The sequence below is a fragment of the Papilio polytes genome, unplaced genomic scaffold, assembly GCF_000836215.1.
Source record: "Papilio polytes unplaced genomic scaffold, Ppol_1.0 DF822178.1, whole genome shotgun sequence".
In the NCBI taxonomy this organism is placed as follows: domain Eukaryota; kingdom Metazoa; phylum Arthropoda; class Insecta; order Lepidoptera; family Papilionidae; genus Papilio; species Papilio polytes.
This window is the reverse complement of record NW_013527026.1, coordinates 5,106,340-5,121,024: the sequence shown is the minus strand read 5'-3', so window position 1 is coordinate 5,121,024 and position 14,685 is coordinate 5,106,340. Positions and strand designations below refer to the sequence as shown.

The window sequence follows — 14,685 nt, the reverse complement described above, 5'->3', positions numbered from 1 at the left end:
ATTCGCAATATCAGATGCGTTGTCTACCCTTAATCATAAAGAGGATACTTCCCTTTCCTATGCGTCTCCTCCACCGTCACATTCACGTTCGCTATCCATCCTTTTCTTATAAGAAAAAGGGACTAAAGTTGGTTCCTACAAAAGAAAGCGTTAAAAAAGAGTAGTCAAGTTGTATTCTGAACGGAGACACAATTAGCCCTTCAACCTCTGTATAGTTTTAGTTGATACAGATACTACTAATATAAATGCGAACATTCAAATGTTTTTAAGAACGTATTTCCAGACCGGTTTAAGAGATCCCTATGAAATTTAGCACAGATATAGGACACATAGGCAACATAATTTTTTTAAATCCTCGCGAATGTAATCACCAGCAAAACCTACTCTGACATCGACTAGAATCGGGTTAACCCCTAAACTATTGAGGGTTAACATATCCCATGTTAAAAATAAAGATTGAAACAGAGTACACTTAAGTAAACAGAGAGTAAACTTGACATTCATTATTAACATCAACGAAGCGAGTAAGTCAAACATAATGCACATTAAACAATAGCTGTGAACGAAGCACTTAGTGTGTTCAAGACTTGATCACCAAGTGGTTAGGTTAACGTAACGACGGGACATTAAGGTTCAGATTATATCTACCTGTTTTGTTTTAATTGCTTACCTACTTAGCATTTTGGTATAATTTCAATAATATAGCCTTTTATTATGAAATTAGATATACCCAAAAATAGGTATAGTATACCCCTAATTTCAGTGTGCCTCTTGCCATAGGACTCCTTCAAACTCTTCCACTGTTTTCTGTCTTGCTTAACTCTTCTCCAATGTCCAAAAATAACAGTGGTAAAGCCCGCTTTAACATCTTCGCAGGAATGGGCCGGCTCGCCAGGTGAAATACCACGACCTCACAGAAGACAGGCGTGAAGTGGGTGCACTTCCGCGTTCCGTCTGATGAGTGTGGTGCCGAGGCCTAATTTCAGTCCCTTTTCTTAATAGGGAAGGGAAGGAAAAGTGGATTTGACGGTGGAGGAGACGCATAGGAAGGGGAAATGTCCTGTTTATGTGCGTCTCCTCCATGAATTAACGATAGGCAACGCATCTGCAATCGCGGATGTTTATGGGCAGCGGTCTCTTTCCATTTCGGTGGATTCAAGTGGCCGCTTGCTCGTTTGCCACATTATATTGTAAATAAAACATTTGCAATCGATAATTTGACAAATGTGAACAATAAAATAAAATTTTCATTAATTCATGCGGATGAACTCGCATGGGGACAGCTAGTTATTAATAAAATGTCCTTACAGTGTACCAGTCAATTGTCGTATTAATTCAACGTGAGTGTAGGGCATCTCAACTAGCATTAACACTTACTTTCCCATAGCTTTTCATTCCTAACTACATACTATCTAAGCTATTAACATTTTCTAAGCTTTGACCCCAAGAAGTGAGAATTAATTTCTTTTATGTTAAATTAAGATTGCTAGTCATACTAATATTATAAATGCGAACGTTTAGATGGATGGATGTTTGTTAGAGTTTATATCCTAAACGGCTTAACGGATTTCAATGAAATTTGGTATGGATATAGAGGATAGTTTGGAAGGATACAAAGGCTACTCACTTATGTTTTTTTTTAATTTCACGTAAACGGAGTCGCGAGCGAAAGCTAGTAATTCATAATATGCATATTAAAAATTTTAAACTAAATCTTTTATATCTTACTAAAGAAAATATATAGTTTATATGGATGTATGTTTGTTAAAATGTATGTATTTATTTGAAACGGATTTGGCACAGATGTAAAACAGAGTCTGAAAGGAAACTTTACTAATTAAGTTTTTGATTTTTTGGCTGGAGTAATCCAGGTCTTGTTTTTACGCTAAATACGCGCCAAATGGAGTTGTGCAAACCGTAGCCCCTACTACTACTACTACCACTAATTATTTTTTTTCACAGAGGTAGTAGCCGGCAACAGCTAATGTGTCATAATGTGACAAAATATACTGCTCATAAATATCTGGAACAGTAGATACGTTGCTTACCTTTAGTCGACGAAGGTACGCACAGAAATCGGACATTCCCACCATCAAGGTTCTACATCCGTCAAATCCAGTGCGTTGAAACTACCAATGAATAACTGCAAAATTATTTAACTCAAAAGTGAACCCTGAATAACAAGATACAGATTTAGAAAACTATTAAAAAAATATTACAATGCAAAATATTATTTTTCTCACAATAAATAAAAACATATTTACTAGTAATTAAATAATTTACATGCATAAAGTCCAGGTTTCCTTTAATAAAACAGGACTTATTATTACAATTTTACTGTGATGGCATTCGAAATAATTTATTACAGTTTAATAATAAATTAAGGCAGCGTTAAAAATTTACTTATTACTTTATTTAATTTTTACTTTTTAAAACACATGCAGTCTGTACCTTCTAATAACTAATTGTGTTACCATTAGCAGAAGCCAGTATTATTTATGGCACAAAAGCAATCCGGAAACGTTACATCACGTTCAATTACTACAAATTATTAATTGCGCACTAATTCCGTATTGTATACATGCAAAAGTAAATAACAAGGATGTGGAAAATATCGGATATGGTTTATTCTACATAATAAACAATAAGTTTTGTTACTTGTTTGAAAAATGACATTGACAGTTAACGTCAGTGTTATCTGCTAGTGTGTCGTATCTGAAACTGGTGGGACAGAATTTGGTACTTTATCTGATAGTGACGTCATTTTTAAGATATCTGAAACTTTATCAGCCAGTGGTAGGACAGGAACTAAATATACATATAAATTTTTGATTTACTTCCAGTTGTAATGTGTCCAATAAAATGGACTTAAAAGATATCTAGCATAAGGTACAAAAAATTAAGAAACTTATAATCTTAACAGACAGTTAATTAACAAATTAATTTATTCAAACTTTAACGAATATGTACCTCACATTCTACTTATTTCATAAAATTAATTATCCTTTATTTCTTAATACCTTCTCCAAGAAACCACTAAACTATCTGATAACACATCAACATCTTTCCGTTTTTATAACCGCACACTAGCCTACGTTATAAAGTAATCTTGTACACTCGCAATAATCCGTAATGCCGCTTACTTGGTACTTTCAGTAAATGTACGTAGAATCTCCTACTTGTACCAATGTAAACTCCCCTTTACACCGTACCCCCGATCTAAGAGACGATTGTTTATACTCACTGCATAGCCTATAAATACGGTAGACGCTCACGTGCTAACCTGCAGTCTTTTTTATAACCACAACCCGTGTACATCATTCAAAAATGTTTACTAAAGCATTTATCCTTATTTTATTAGGTGTGTTAGAAATCAAGGGGGATGTAGGAATGAAGTATATTATGAAAGTATATGAAGATTGTCAACATTCAGAGGTTATACCATGTTTGAAGAGGAAGGCGATATTATTCTTCGATCGTGCTGCAAGAATGGAGTCGATACCAGTAATCGATGGTATAGATATCGTAAAGAATGAACTAGAATTACCACCTCTTAGTGAGAATGATATAGATTCGAATATACCAAGAGGTTTGGGCAACAAAGATCAAACATTATCAGCAATGTTATGGGACAAGATTGCAGCCTTCGCTAATTCTAGGACGGTTCAGTTTTCATTACCAAAGATGTCTGGTGAAGAACTAAATAAAGGAGTTGAAGAAGGTATGTTATTTTCAATACTAAATAGCTTAAGCCCCTTAAAGTTATCCCATTTTCAATTGGAAAGAACTTTTCTAATTATTCTTAGAAGTATCTAATGGAATAAATGTTAAATACATTAATTCCATTAGATACATATAAATAATAAATTTTAAATACATTTATTCCATTACCATAAGGCTTTTGTATTATTATTATAACCACACAAATAGTGGTTAATTAAGCTACAAAAATATAAAATACATAATATTTAATACATAACATACATCTCTAAGTAATAATGGCATTAACTTAATGTCTGTTAACTTAGAGATTCATGGCGTCCTCGAAAGCTAGACACGATTGAACTTAATTTCCTATCAGCTTAAAGCGCTTAACTTAAAGGGAACTTCAGTGAAAGCCATGTTACTAAGCTACTAACCAAGATATTCACAATATACGTTGATAATTATATACATAATCTTTATATACTAGCTTTCGCCCCGGATTCTGTTCGCATAGAATTAAAAAACCTAAGTAAGAAACCTTAACATTAATACTGTCTTTTACAGCAATTTTATCGAGATCCGTTACGTAAAGAGTCTCTAAACTTTAACAAATATCTATGCATACATCCACAAATGTCTGTGGTAAAATAGGTTACCATAGCAATTATATCCATTGAAGAAAAAAATTATTTCATTTAAATCCAGTCCATCGATATCGAACATTTAAGCCGCAAAATAATAGCAACGGAAAAGCGTAATAAATAGCCATTTATTAAAATGATCATGGACTCGATTACATTGTCTTTTACCCATAATAATAGGTGAACTGGTTTCTAGTAGCTTTTCCCATCGCTTTGAATGTTCTTGCAAACTCAAGTCTGCAAGTACCATAAAATTAAACGACAATACCATTTCTAGCGGATGTCGTTTGACAAATCGTTGGACATTTAACTTTTACTGAAAACATTATAAATAATTGTGATTGTAATAAACACGGAAGCGAGAGTTAGTTCAAGTATTATTTTGTATTGAAGTGGTTTTGGTAATTCATGAAGATTTTTTTAAGGACATTTGTACTTTGTATCCTATATTTATACTTTAGTATTTTATTAATGACTAGCTGTTGCTTGCGACTCCATCCATGCGACATTAAAAATAGTAACAACATATAGCCTATACTACTCACTTATAACGTAGTTTTTTATGGTATTTTTTAAACTCTGCCCAGTAGTTGTTAAGTTATTTCAATGCATACAAAAATATAAAACTTTCCTCTTTATAATATTAGTATACTAGCTTTTCCACGAAACTCTGTCTGCCTGGGATTAAAAAAATAACTATCCTATGTGTTCTTCCAGACTCCTCTACATCTATACAAAATTTCATCGAGATCCGTTCAGCCGTTTAAGCTACAAACTCTAACAAACATCCATCCATCTAAACTTTCCCATTTATAGTATTAGTAAGAGGAAATATTTATTTTATATAACCATTTATATTTATTATGTAATGAATAATTTAAATAAAAAAGGTCTTTGTAAGCTTGTTACTATGCAACATTTAAGTAACAATATTAAAACAATAAACTTTGACATTCCAGGTCGCGGTAAAATGAAGAAGATGATGGGGATGATGATGATGGGAGGAGTGATGAAGTTGGCAGCGATGATACCACTAGCTATGGCCGGTCTATTCATCCTGGCGGGGAAAGCTTTGATCGTTTCAAAGGTAATGTTGCTTTAAAATTGTTAAAACTGTCTTAAAACTTATAATACTAAGATATTTGGAGCCTTTGACAAAGACGAATGTGATATTTAAATATATTGGGAGATATTTAAGCCTGCATCAGACTCTCAGTTCCGACTGTACAATTCAACAGTCAAAATGTACAGTTAGAACTGAGGGTCTGTATCGGATTTAATCTGTCTTGATGCCTTTGACGTCGAAACAAACAAACATCGAAAAAAATAGTTGTTGCCGCCATTTTTTTTTATGTTTAGATGAACAATTAAAAGACATTGCAAATTTCACCTTAATTATATCCAAAATAATTGTGTAGTAAAAAGTACGAAAGATTCTTGCACTTAAAGTATTTCAAACCAATTATTATGAAACTATTTTTTTATCTCTTTGTCTATTTTAATTACACTTTCCATACAATTATTTAATGAATGAAATTCATTAAAATCCGACTGACAGTATAAATGGTACTTGAGATGGTACATTTTTAAAAAAGCATAGTTCTTCAATAATAGGACCAACGTCCATTCAAACATAACACAACGTGAGAATCATTTTATTAGGTTACTAGCGGCGCACGGATCCGATGCTGATGCGAAATAGTGATTCAGAAACCTCGAATTATCAGTATTTCTCTTATATATCATACATACTTATAAACGTTCCTCTTGAAACACTCCGTCTAATAAAAAAATTTGCACCAAAATCGGTTGCGTAGTTTTAAAGATCTATGTATACAAAGAGACAACAGGAAACGACTTTGTTTTCCTGTTATCTTTTGGACATTTCACTAGCATACGCATTACGCCAGAAACTGGCACATAGCTGTAACTGGCATGCAATATTTTTGCTACCATATACTCCCGTCTTTCGTTTAAATTGTCACTTTATATTGTACTGTTATTTAGTGATAACTATAATGATGAATCTCGAGTATGCAATTAGCTTCTTTGAGAAAATTCTTCGCATGTTCCACTTTTGTGCCTTCGTTTAGTACAAGTACACTTGTACTTCTGATTTATGTCAAGATTATACATGAACCCGTCACGAGTACGTGAGTAAAATAATCTAGGTTCATCTTTAAAGGTTTGTAGATATACTATCTCACATTCGTAATATTTATAACTAGTGATTCGCCCCAGTTTTACCTGGATGACAAATAATGTACGTTTTATATATTTTTTGTCATATTTTTGCTGCTGATGACCCGTTTATATTATAGCCTATTTTGTGGTTATGTGCCTTCTAAAGACTAGATAATTCTAAACGAATTCTTAAGGTTAAAAACGGTTTAGTGGTTTCGGTGTCTATACAATGCAATCAAAACTTTCCCCTTAATAGTATCACAATAAATATAGATTAAAAATTAAAATTATAGTGTTTGTGATGGTAATCAAATTAACAACAAAGTCCCGCAATTAAATTGATTGCAATTTCTGTCCCACTAAAGTCCATTTACAATTCTTGTCCCACTAAAGTCCATTTACACGAAATCATTATAACTTATGACTAGCGGCCGTGACTTTACAATTCAACAATAGCAAGACACAATCATCGTTTAACGTCAAATGTATCGCATTTACATCACGAAAGCGTGAAAAATTTAATTCGCTACCACGCAAATGACGTACAATCAGGGAAACTTGCGGTGTTCTTTAAAAGCTACAATCGTTTGAACATTTTGATACGAGACGCGGAATAAAAACCAACGTGTTTTTGTCTAGCTTCTCCTGTCCCACTGGCTTGCCTGTAAGAGATTGCTGATAAGCCCTTGCATAAATCTTGTAGTAACTTAGTTTAAGTATACTTATTGTATATCTATACTAACATAATAAAGCGTAAACATACACTTCTTTGTTGCCAAAGATGTCAGCAATCACAGTATATTTTAGAATAATTCTATTTTTAATAAAAAGCCCTACACTTACGTCGCACTTTAGGTTATATATTTTCACGCCGTTAAACTTAGGGATTAATATTTTGGATAAAAACCCTAATATGGGAAAGAGACCATAAGTTGTTGCCGACATCAAGGAAGCACGGTTGCCATGGTTTAACATCATGTCATTTTTGACATTTGCAATTGATAACTTAACAAATGTGAACAATAAAATGATTTTTTTTATAATTTTATACCCATGAAGTCGCATGGGAACAGCTAGTTTGTACATTAAGTGTTACATAAATAAATAAACAATACAACGCAGCCTATAAATGTATCTGTACCAAAAGTCTCTTAGTGATACAGGACTAGTGTATTTTTATCATTATCTCTTTGTTTGAATTCACTGTTATCTAATTAGTTTTTTTGTAGGAAGAGGTGGAGTTTGACTTCTCGGATGAACAAAGCATTTTGTCCTGAAGTGGTACACCGCGGCTTTCCGCGACTGTACTTTGAAGCGCGTAATGTTAAATTGTAAAACGTATACAGTATCTATTGGAAATTTGTGATACAGACATTTTTATTCAACGTATAAACAATGGAAAATTTCTCTGCTATAAGTAATTTTATATATTACTAGCTGTTGCCCGCGACTTCGTCCGCGTTTTATTAGAAAACATACGAATTATATAAATAACAAAAAGCTACGTATCCCTCGGGAACCGGTCATTTCTCAGGAATGACTTATCCCATGTGTACTCCAGACTTTGTTTTACATCTGTGCTAAATTTCAAGAAGATATGTTGAACCTTTGCAGAATGATCGAGTAAATATTAAAAAACCTAAATTAAAAAAATCCCACGGGAACCGTAACTATTCCCGGGATAAAGTAGCCTATGTGTTCTTTCAGACTATTCTCTAAACCTGTGCCAAATTTCATCGAGATCCGTTCAGCCGTTTCATCCAAACATCCATCCATCCATCGTAACTTTTGCATTTATAGTATTTATATGATTTTATGAGATTTATTATCTGACTGTACTCAAAGTAATCCAATTACAGATATAAAATAAAGAGGTTCCGTTTTATTTCTAGAGCGCTACAGTCACGATCTCGACTGAACATTACGTTTCGCTTTGGGAACACAGTAAACTCATTAGATAAAACTGAGTAAACTAAATCAAATACCAACCATAGTATAGTATAAATATTAACATTAATCTTGATAAAAAATATGAGATGAAATTAAATTTAAATTATAAACTTTTGCATATTTAATCTTTCTGTAACAGACGGAAATGTAATTCAGTTAAAAGTGATAGGCCAATAGCCAATAGTCAATAGTCAATTTACGGAAAATTAGCAAATATTATATCGACCCTTCTTTCTTCAGAATAAGGTCATATTTGTTAAGTATCAATTTTAGCGTCACAGTTTTTTTTATATAAAATAAGGTGGCAAACGAGCAAGCGGACACTTGAATCCGCCAAAATGGCGAAGCGACCACTGCCCATAGACATCCGCAATTGCAGATGCGTTGCCTACCCTTATCCGACGGAGGAGGAGACGCACATCAAGAGGATATAGTGAACTGAACTGCTTAAAAATATTGATTAAAGTGGATGAATCGATTTCTAATTCAAACATACATATGCATAGAATTCAGTTGTTATATGCTATCGTTTGATCACGCTTTAATTCCTATGTGATAAATGCAGGGACGCATACTACTCGATTTTTAGTTGTACAACTAAACAATGGGCAACGAAACAATCGACAATCGCACAGTTGTGTGATTATATTCAAAGTATGCGCCCGCTCTTAAATGATTTATTTAAAATACATCAAACAAAAGTCAATCTCATTTATGTCACGAAGACATAAAAAACATAGTCAACACGATATGACATACTGAGAACATTCAAAACTAAAATCTCATAACTCAATCCCACGTCAAACAAAGCGCCAGATCACTAGAATACAAAGAACAGATTTCACAGACTCACAGCATCTGCTCTTAATGATCGTTGACATTGATTTTCCTACATAGTTTATTGACAAGAAATGTAGAACAATAATGAGAACGTTATAAGTGATGTAAGAGTAATACATCTCTCTTTAATTACTCTATTTATAAATGGGCTGACAAGTGATATTTATTTAAGGTTTAAACATAATCTAGGTAGACTATACTATACTATACTAATTAAAATTAGACTCACTTCCCCTTGGAGCATTGACTTGAAAAGGAAATCATTTATTTCGGTAGGCATTTTCCTATATGTTCTTCAAGATTATCCTCTACATGTATGCCAAATTTCATCAAGATAAATTCAACAGTTTAGGTAAAAAACCCAAACAACCATCCATCCATCTAAACTTTCGCATGTACAATATTACTAAGATAAAAATTACTGACATTTCTACGCTTAAATTAAGGAAATGTCCCTCTAATAACATTATGCGTTTAGTCACACAACATTATAATTCACTACGGATTATGTAGAAAGTTAGAGGTTATGTCCATTTTTTTTCATAAACACCATAAGGTCACGATATTTTTAAATTACTGTTCAGGTTGAATAGACATGTCCTTTCAAACGCATAAGAAACTTTAAATCTTCATTAACAGTCTAATTACTGGCGTGAAATTAAAAGAAAAAAACAAACAAATAGCCAATGCCTACTTACTGATAACAGGCTTTTTAATGGTGAATGAATTTTTGAAATTGGCCCAGTAGTTTTTGTGCTATTTCAATACATAGAAATATTTCTTTTTATAATATTAGTACAGATTATTTATTAAAGAAATCTTCGACAATTAAAATCGGACATTTTCTGACTATACCGTGTTGAAAGAACCAGACTTGAGGTGTCAGCTCTGATAACGCTTAGTCTAAAAGAGCTCCTTTAGAAGTCACGGCTCGGGCTAATACTTCACTTCATCACTCTGTCCTTTTAACTACGTACGTCACGTGTGTTCACAGTACGATATCTACTTTTCAACATATTCATCAGCCGTATGTGAATTCACCTCTTACATCCCCTTTCACACAGTTCCATTCTGTCTTCCTTTACCTTTGTATCGTCATTCAATCTCCAGAACTACCTATAGCTAGTGAATTACTATTCTAAAAGTTAATTTTCTACCTCGCGTGACTAAAGTCTATTCTACAATATTGTTTACTTTCTAGTTAACTATTTGGAATACCTTTTCTAGTAAAATCTGCATCTGGTATTTTAATGACGTCATAATTTATTTGTTACAAAACTATTAGAGCGGACACACCTTTGATTAAACTATCGCACAACTGTGATAGTCGATTGTTTTGCAGTTAAAACAGTTTAGTTGCACAAAAAATCGAGTAGTATGCGCACCTCCATAATTTAAGGAGTCAAAGCGAGACTAAAAAGTTGTGCGATAGTTTAGTTTCAGGTGTACGCACACTCTTAAGATTTTAATCTAAGATTCTACTTAGAATTTTTCAAGAAAACAATTTTTTTTTAAATTATTAACCCTTACACTAATATGATTATTACATAATTTTACTGTTCCAGAGAAGGTACAATTTCTAAGAGCTGTGTACTAAATAGTACATTTTAGGTACATTTTTTTTGTAATTGAAACAATTTAATTCGCTATAGTACAATACATTTTGACTCTCATTACATATATCTTGTCATTACATGTATCTGTATCTTAAATGAGAGAATAAATAAGCCAACAAATGTAGGAATATCTCCAAGGTAACCTTTACCCTCGCTGAACCAGTTTAGAAAGTATACCTAAGTACAATTATTAAACAAATAATATGTACAATTGCGAAGTAAATATTTGTTAGTCCTTTCGTCCTATGATTGTGTATTATGTATCATATTTGCATACAATTGACGGTAGCGGGCTACTTTTAATAGAATTAAAAAATAAAATAAGTTATGACTACTTATAAGTAATTTTAAATATGTTAATGTCTTATCTATAAATATTGCAATAAATATAAATCCATACATAAGTATACATTAACATGTAGTAATAGTTGACGATTTTTGCAATGCTATTTACAAAATTAAAAACCTACATCAGCTTACTTAATCAAGTTTCAAGGATAGGTATTACTATACACATTTCAATATTCGTAAAAAATAAAGAAAAGATTCAGAAACATTATTCTTTTGTTAATTATTTAGTAAAGAAAATCTTACAATAATCCTTATCATAAAATCAAACATAACCTGCTAACAAGTATTTAAATAAACCTTAAATAAATACGCTCACCTGTTCTAGATACGGAACCCATTATCATATTATATAAAACCTGCTTTATTTTCTTATTATCATTCGTGAACGAGCTATATCGGCTGCCAGTATTGTTCCTGCCTTACGAGTACGCGGTCGTTTATTCCACGGCAATTTTGAAAAAAGAAAAATTCCCGCTCAATTTCAAGAAAATTCCAATGTCGTTGTAAGTAAATCTCGTGCGGCTTATTTTATTTATTAAGTCGCACGAGATTTATTTCGATTGATGTTGGAATAGCACCTCAAGATATGCTTCGATGTGATGTTTAGATTATTTTATTGTTTTTTTCTGTGTATTTTGTGCCAGCATTTTCATAGGACACATTTGACACTTCATGGTTTAACAACGTAACATTGTAACGGCGATCATAAAACATTTTTATTTTTTTTTTAAATCAGAACTGCACAGAAAATTTTGAAAATTGCTATTACATATTAAGTCTAGTCATGTCATTCGAACGTCGTTACAATATTACGTCAGTGAACCCTTTTTCTTTTTAAACAATACGGATAGTGAACAAAACATAATGCCAAAAACAGATTTTTCGTAACGACTGATTTCAACTGTCATATGTTTGAAGCATTTTCAACTTTTTTTTTTCAACAAACACAATCCATTTACCCCACTATTAAGTAGAAATTGGTACACAAATGTTACCTTTTATCTTGACACTTCTTTAATAGTTATTCATATAAAAAAGAAACAGAAATCCCTTATTGTATGCAAATATTTGCCTTTTCAATAAACATTGAACAGAACTTCAGTTATATAAACAATGGAGCAATGTTTTGGACTGGAAAAAATGTTTTGATTAACAACTTCATAACTTCCTATCATGTGTAAAATCTTAATTCAAAGAAATTTATTCTTTCAAGACAATTTAGTAGTGAATATTTTAATTTTAAGGTTAAATCATACTGTAACATTCTGAATGCGAAACTTTAGATGGATGGATGTTTGTTAGAGTTTGTAACCTAAACGGCTGAACGGATTGCATTGAAATTTGACATAGATGTAGAGGATAGTCTGGAAGAACATATAGGCTACTTACTTTTGTTTTTTTATTAATTCCCCGCAGACACAGTCGCGGAAGCTAGTAAGTATCCTATCTGTCTTTCAATATTGTCCTCTACGTCAAACTTCATCGAGATCCGTTCAGCCGTTTAGGCTACAAAAACTAACAAGCATCCATGCATCCATTTAGACTTTGTCATCATACTAATATTATAAATATTAGATTGATGGAAGTATGTTATGTTTGTAACCTAAACAGCTGAACGGATTTTGATGAAATTCGGTATAGATGTCGAGGATAGTCTAGAAGAACACGTAGGCTACTCACTTATTTTTTTTAAATTCCACGAGGACGGAGTCCTGGGCAAATGCTAGTTTATAGTAATATTAAGAATATTAAGATTAATTTATGTTCTTTTTCGTTTCCAGATCGCTTTATTACTGGCCGGTATCCTTGCAATAAAGAAGATATTATCACAGAAGAGTAGCGGTGGTCACGAAAGTCACGGTTGGTCGTCAGGAGGCGGTAGTCAGGGATGGGATAAGAGGTCCCACAATGATGTATCAGATTTAGCATATTCCGCGTATAAGACTGAATAGACAAGTGTTACAATTGATTACAAGAACAATAATAACTATAGTTGTGATCGAAAATGTTTGATTTACTTTGTATTATGCAGAACACAAAATTATTTAACCATCTTTAAATAGATTTCAAATTTTCCATTTCTTATAATGTAAGTTTATTTAATATGGATTAAAAAACTTTGGTAAGTAAATCGTTTATTGAATTCCGCGGTTGTAAATTATACTTATTGTAAACTAACATAAAATTCAAATTAAATCGTGGTTAATTCACGTAACAACTTTGGGTATTGTAGTAATACTTTTAAGACAAAATGTCGGTTTTTCGTTTGTTAATTTAATAATATATGCTGTTAATAATTTATTTTGTTAGATATTTAGTGGCATCTTAATACTCAAGTATTGTTATTATAAGATTTAATTTGTTATAGTTATTTAAAATATTTTTATAGTACATCGACAATGTTTTCTCATGAAAAAAATAACGCCTATTTTGTGAGAATTAATATTTAGATTAAAGATGAAATTTATGGTCTTAATTTTCATTCTATTTAAGTGTTATTTTTCTTTTACTTTTATGTTTGAAACGTATTTATTTAAGTTATTTATTTTAGATCATTTTGAATAATAATAATTTAAGTGTTGTTTACTTAATAAACAATGTTTTGTACTTTTTATTAAAAGATATCTTAAGATTATTTAATAATGTGTTTGTTTAATTTTAAACTAATTTATTCAATTGTTTATTAAATACTTAATATGTAAAAATAGTGTTTATTTTTAAATCTCCAACTTATCTATATGCAATTAATTTAGTTCGTAAGTTTCCATTGATGAAAAAATTGTATAACACATATTACTATCTCTCTTTTTCAAAGAATGAGAGAACAAGACGAGATAATGACATAACCAACGGACCATCGCAGGAAAACCTGAAAAACGCTTCATGAGATTTTTGTTTATTTTGGTGTCTCGTAAAAATGCAACACGAATTATGCAACAAAGTATCAAGAAGATTCCATAATAAGATTGTACTGCACATAATCCAATAATGCCTATATGGCTTCCAATAATGTGCTGTTCCACAAACAAGTACTAAAGAATACTAGTAACCCTTTTCCCTCACATCTATATAGTATACTAGTATAATAAAGCGTAAACTCACACTTCTTTGTTGCCTAAGATGTCAGCAATTACAGCATATTTTTGAATAATTCTTTTTTTAATTAAAAGCCCTACACTTTTGTCATGCTTTAGGCTACATATTTTAACGCCATTAAACTTAGGGGGTATTTATTTTTAAAAACATTAATGTGAGAAAGAGACCATAAGTTGCTGCCAACATCAAGGAAGCAAGGTTGTCATCATGTTATGTCATTTTGACATTTGTAATTGATAATTTGGCAAATGTTAACAATAAAATAAAATTTTCGTAATTCGTAAAGCCGCGTGGGAACAGCT

General features: G+C 31.9%; 1 protein-coding gene across 1 annotated transcript; it reads left to right on the top strand.

The window, feature by feature from the left end:
- Positions 1 to 3,282: 3,282 nt before the first annotated feature.
- Positions 3,283 to 13,323, top strand: LOC106106548. Its single transcript, XM_013287149.1, has 3 exons — positions 3,283 to 3,721; positions 5,306 to 5,433; positions 13,069 to 13,323. The coding sequence occupies exons 1-3, from the start codon at positions 3,328 to 3,330 to the stop codon at positions 13,237 to 13,239; spliced, it is 693 nt and encodes a 230-aa protein (XP_013142603.1). The 5' UTR covers positions 3,283 to 3,327; the 3' UTR covers positions 13,240 to 13,323.
- The last annotated feature ends 1,362 nt before the right edge of the window (positions 13,324 to 14,685 follow it).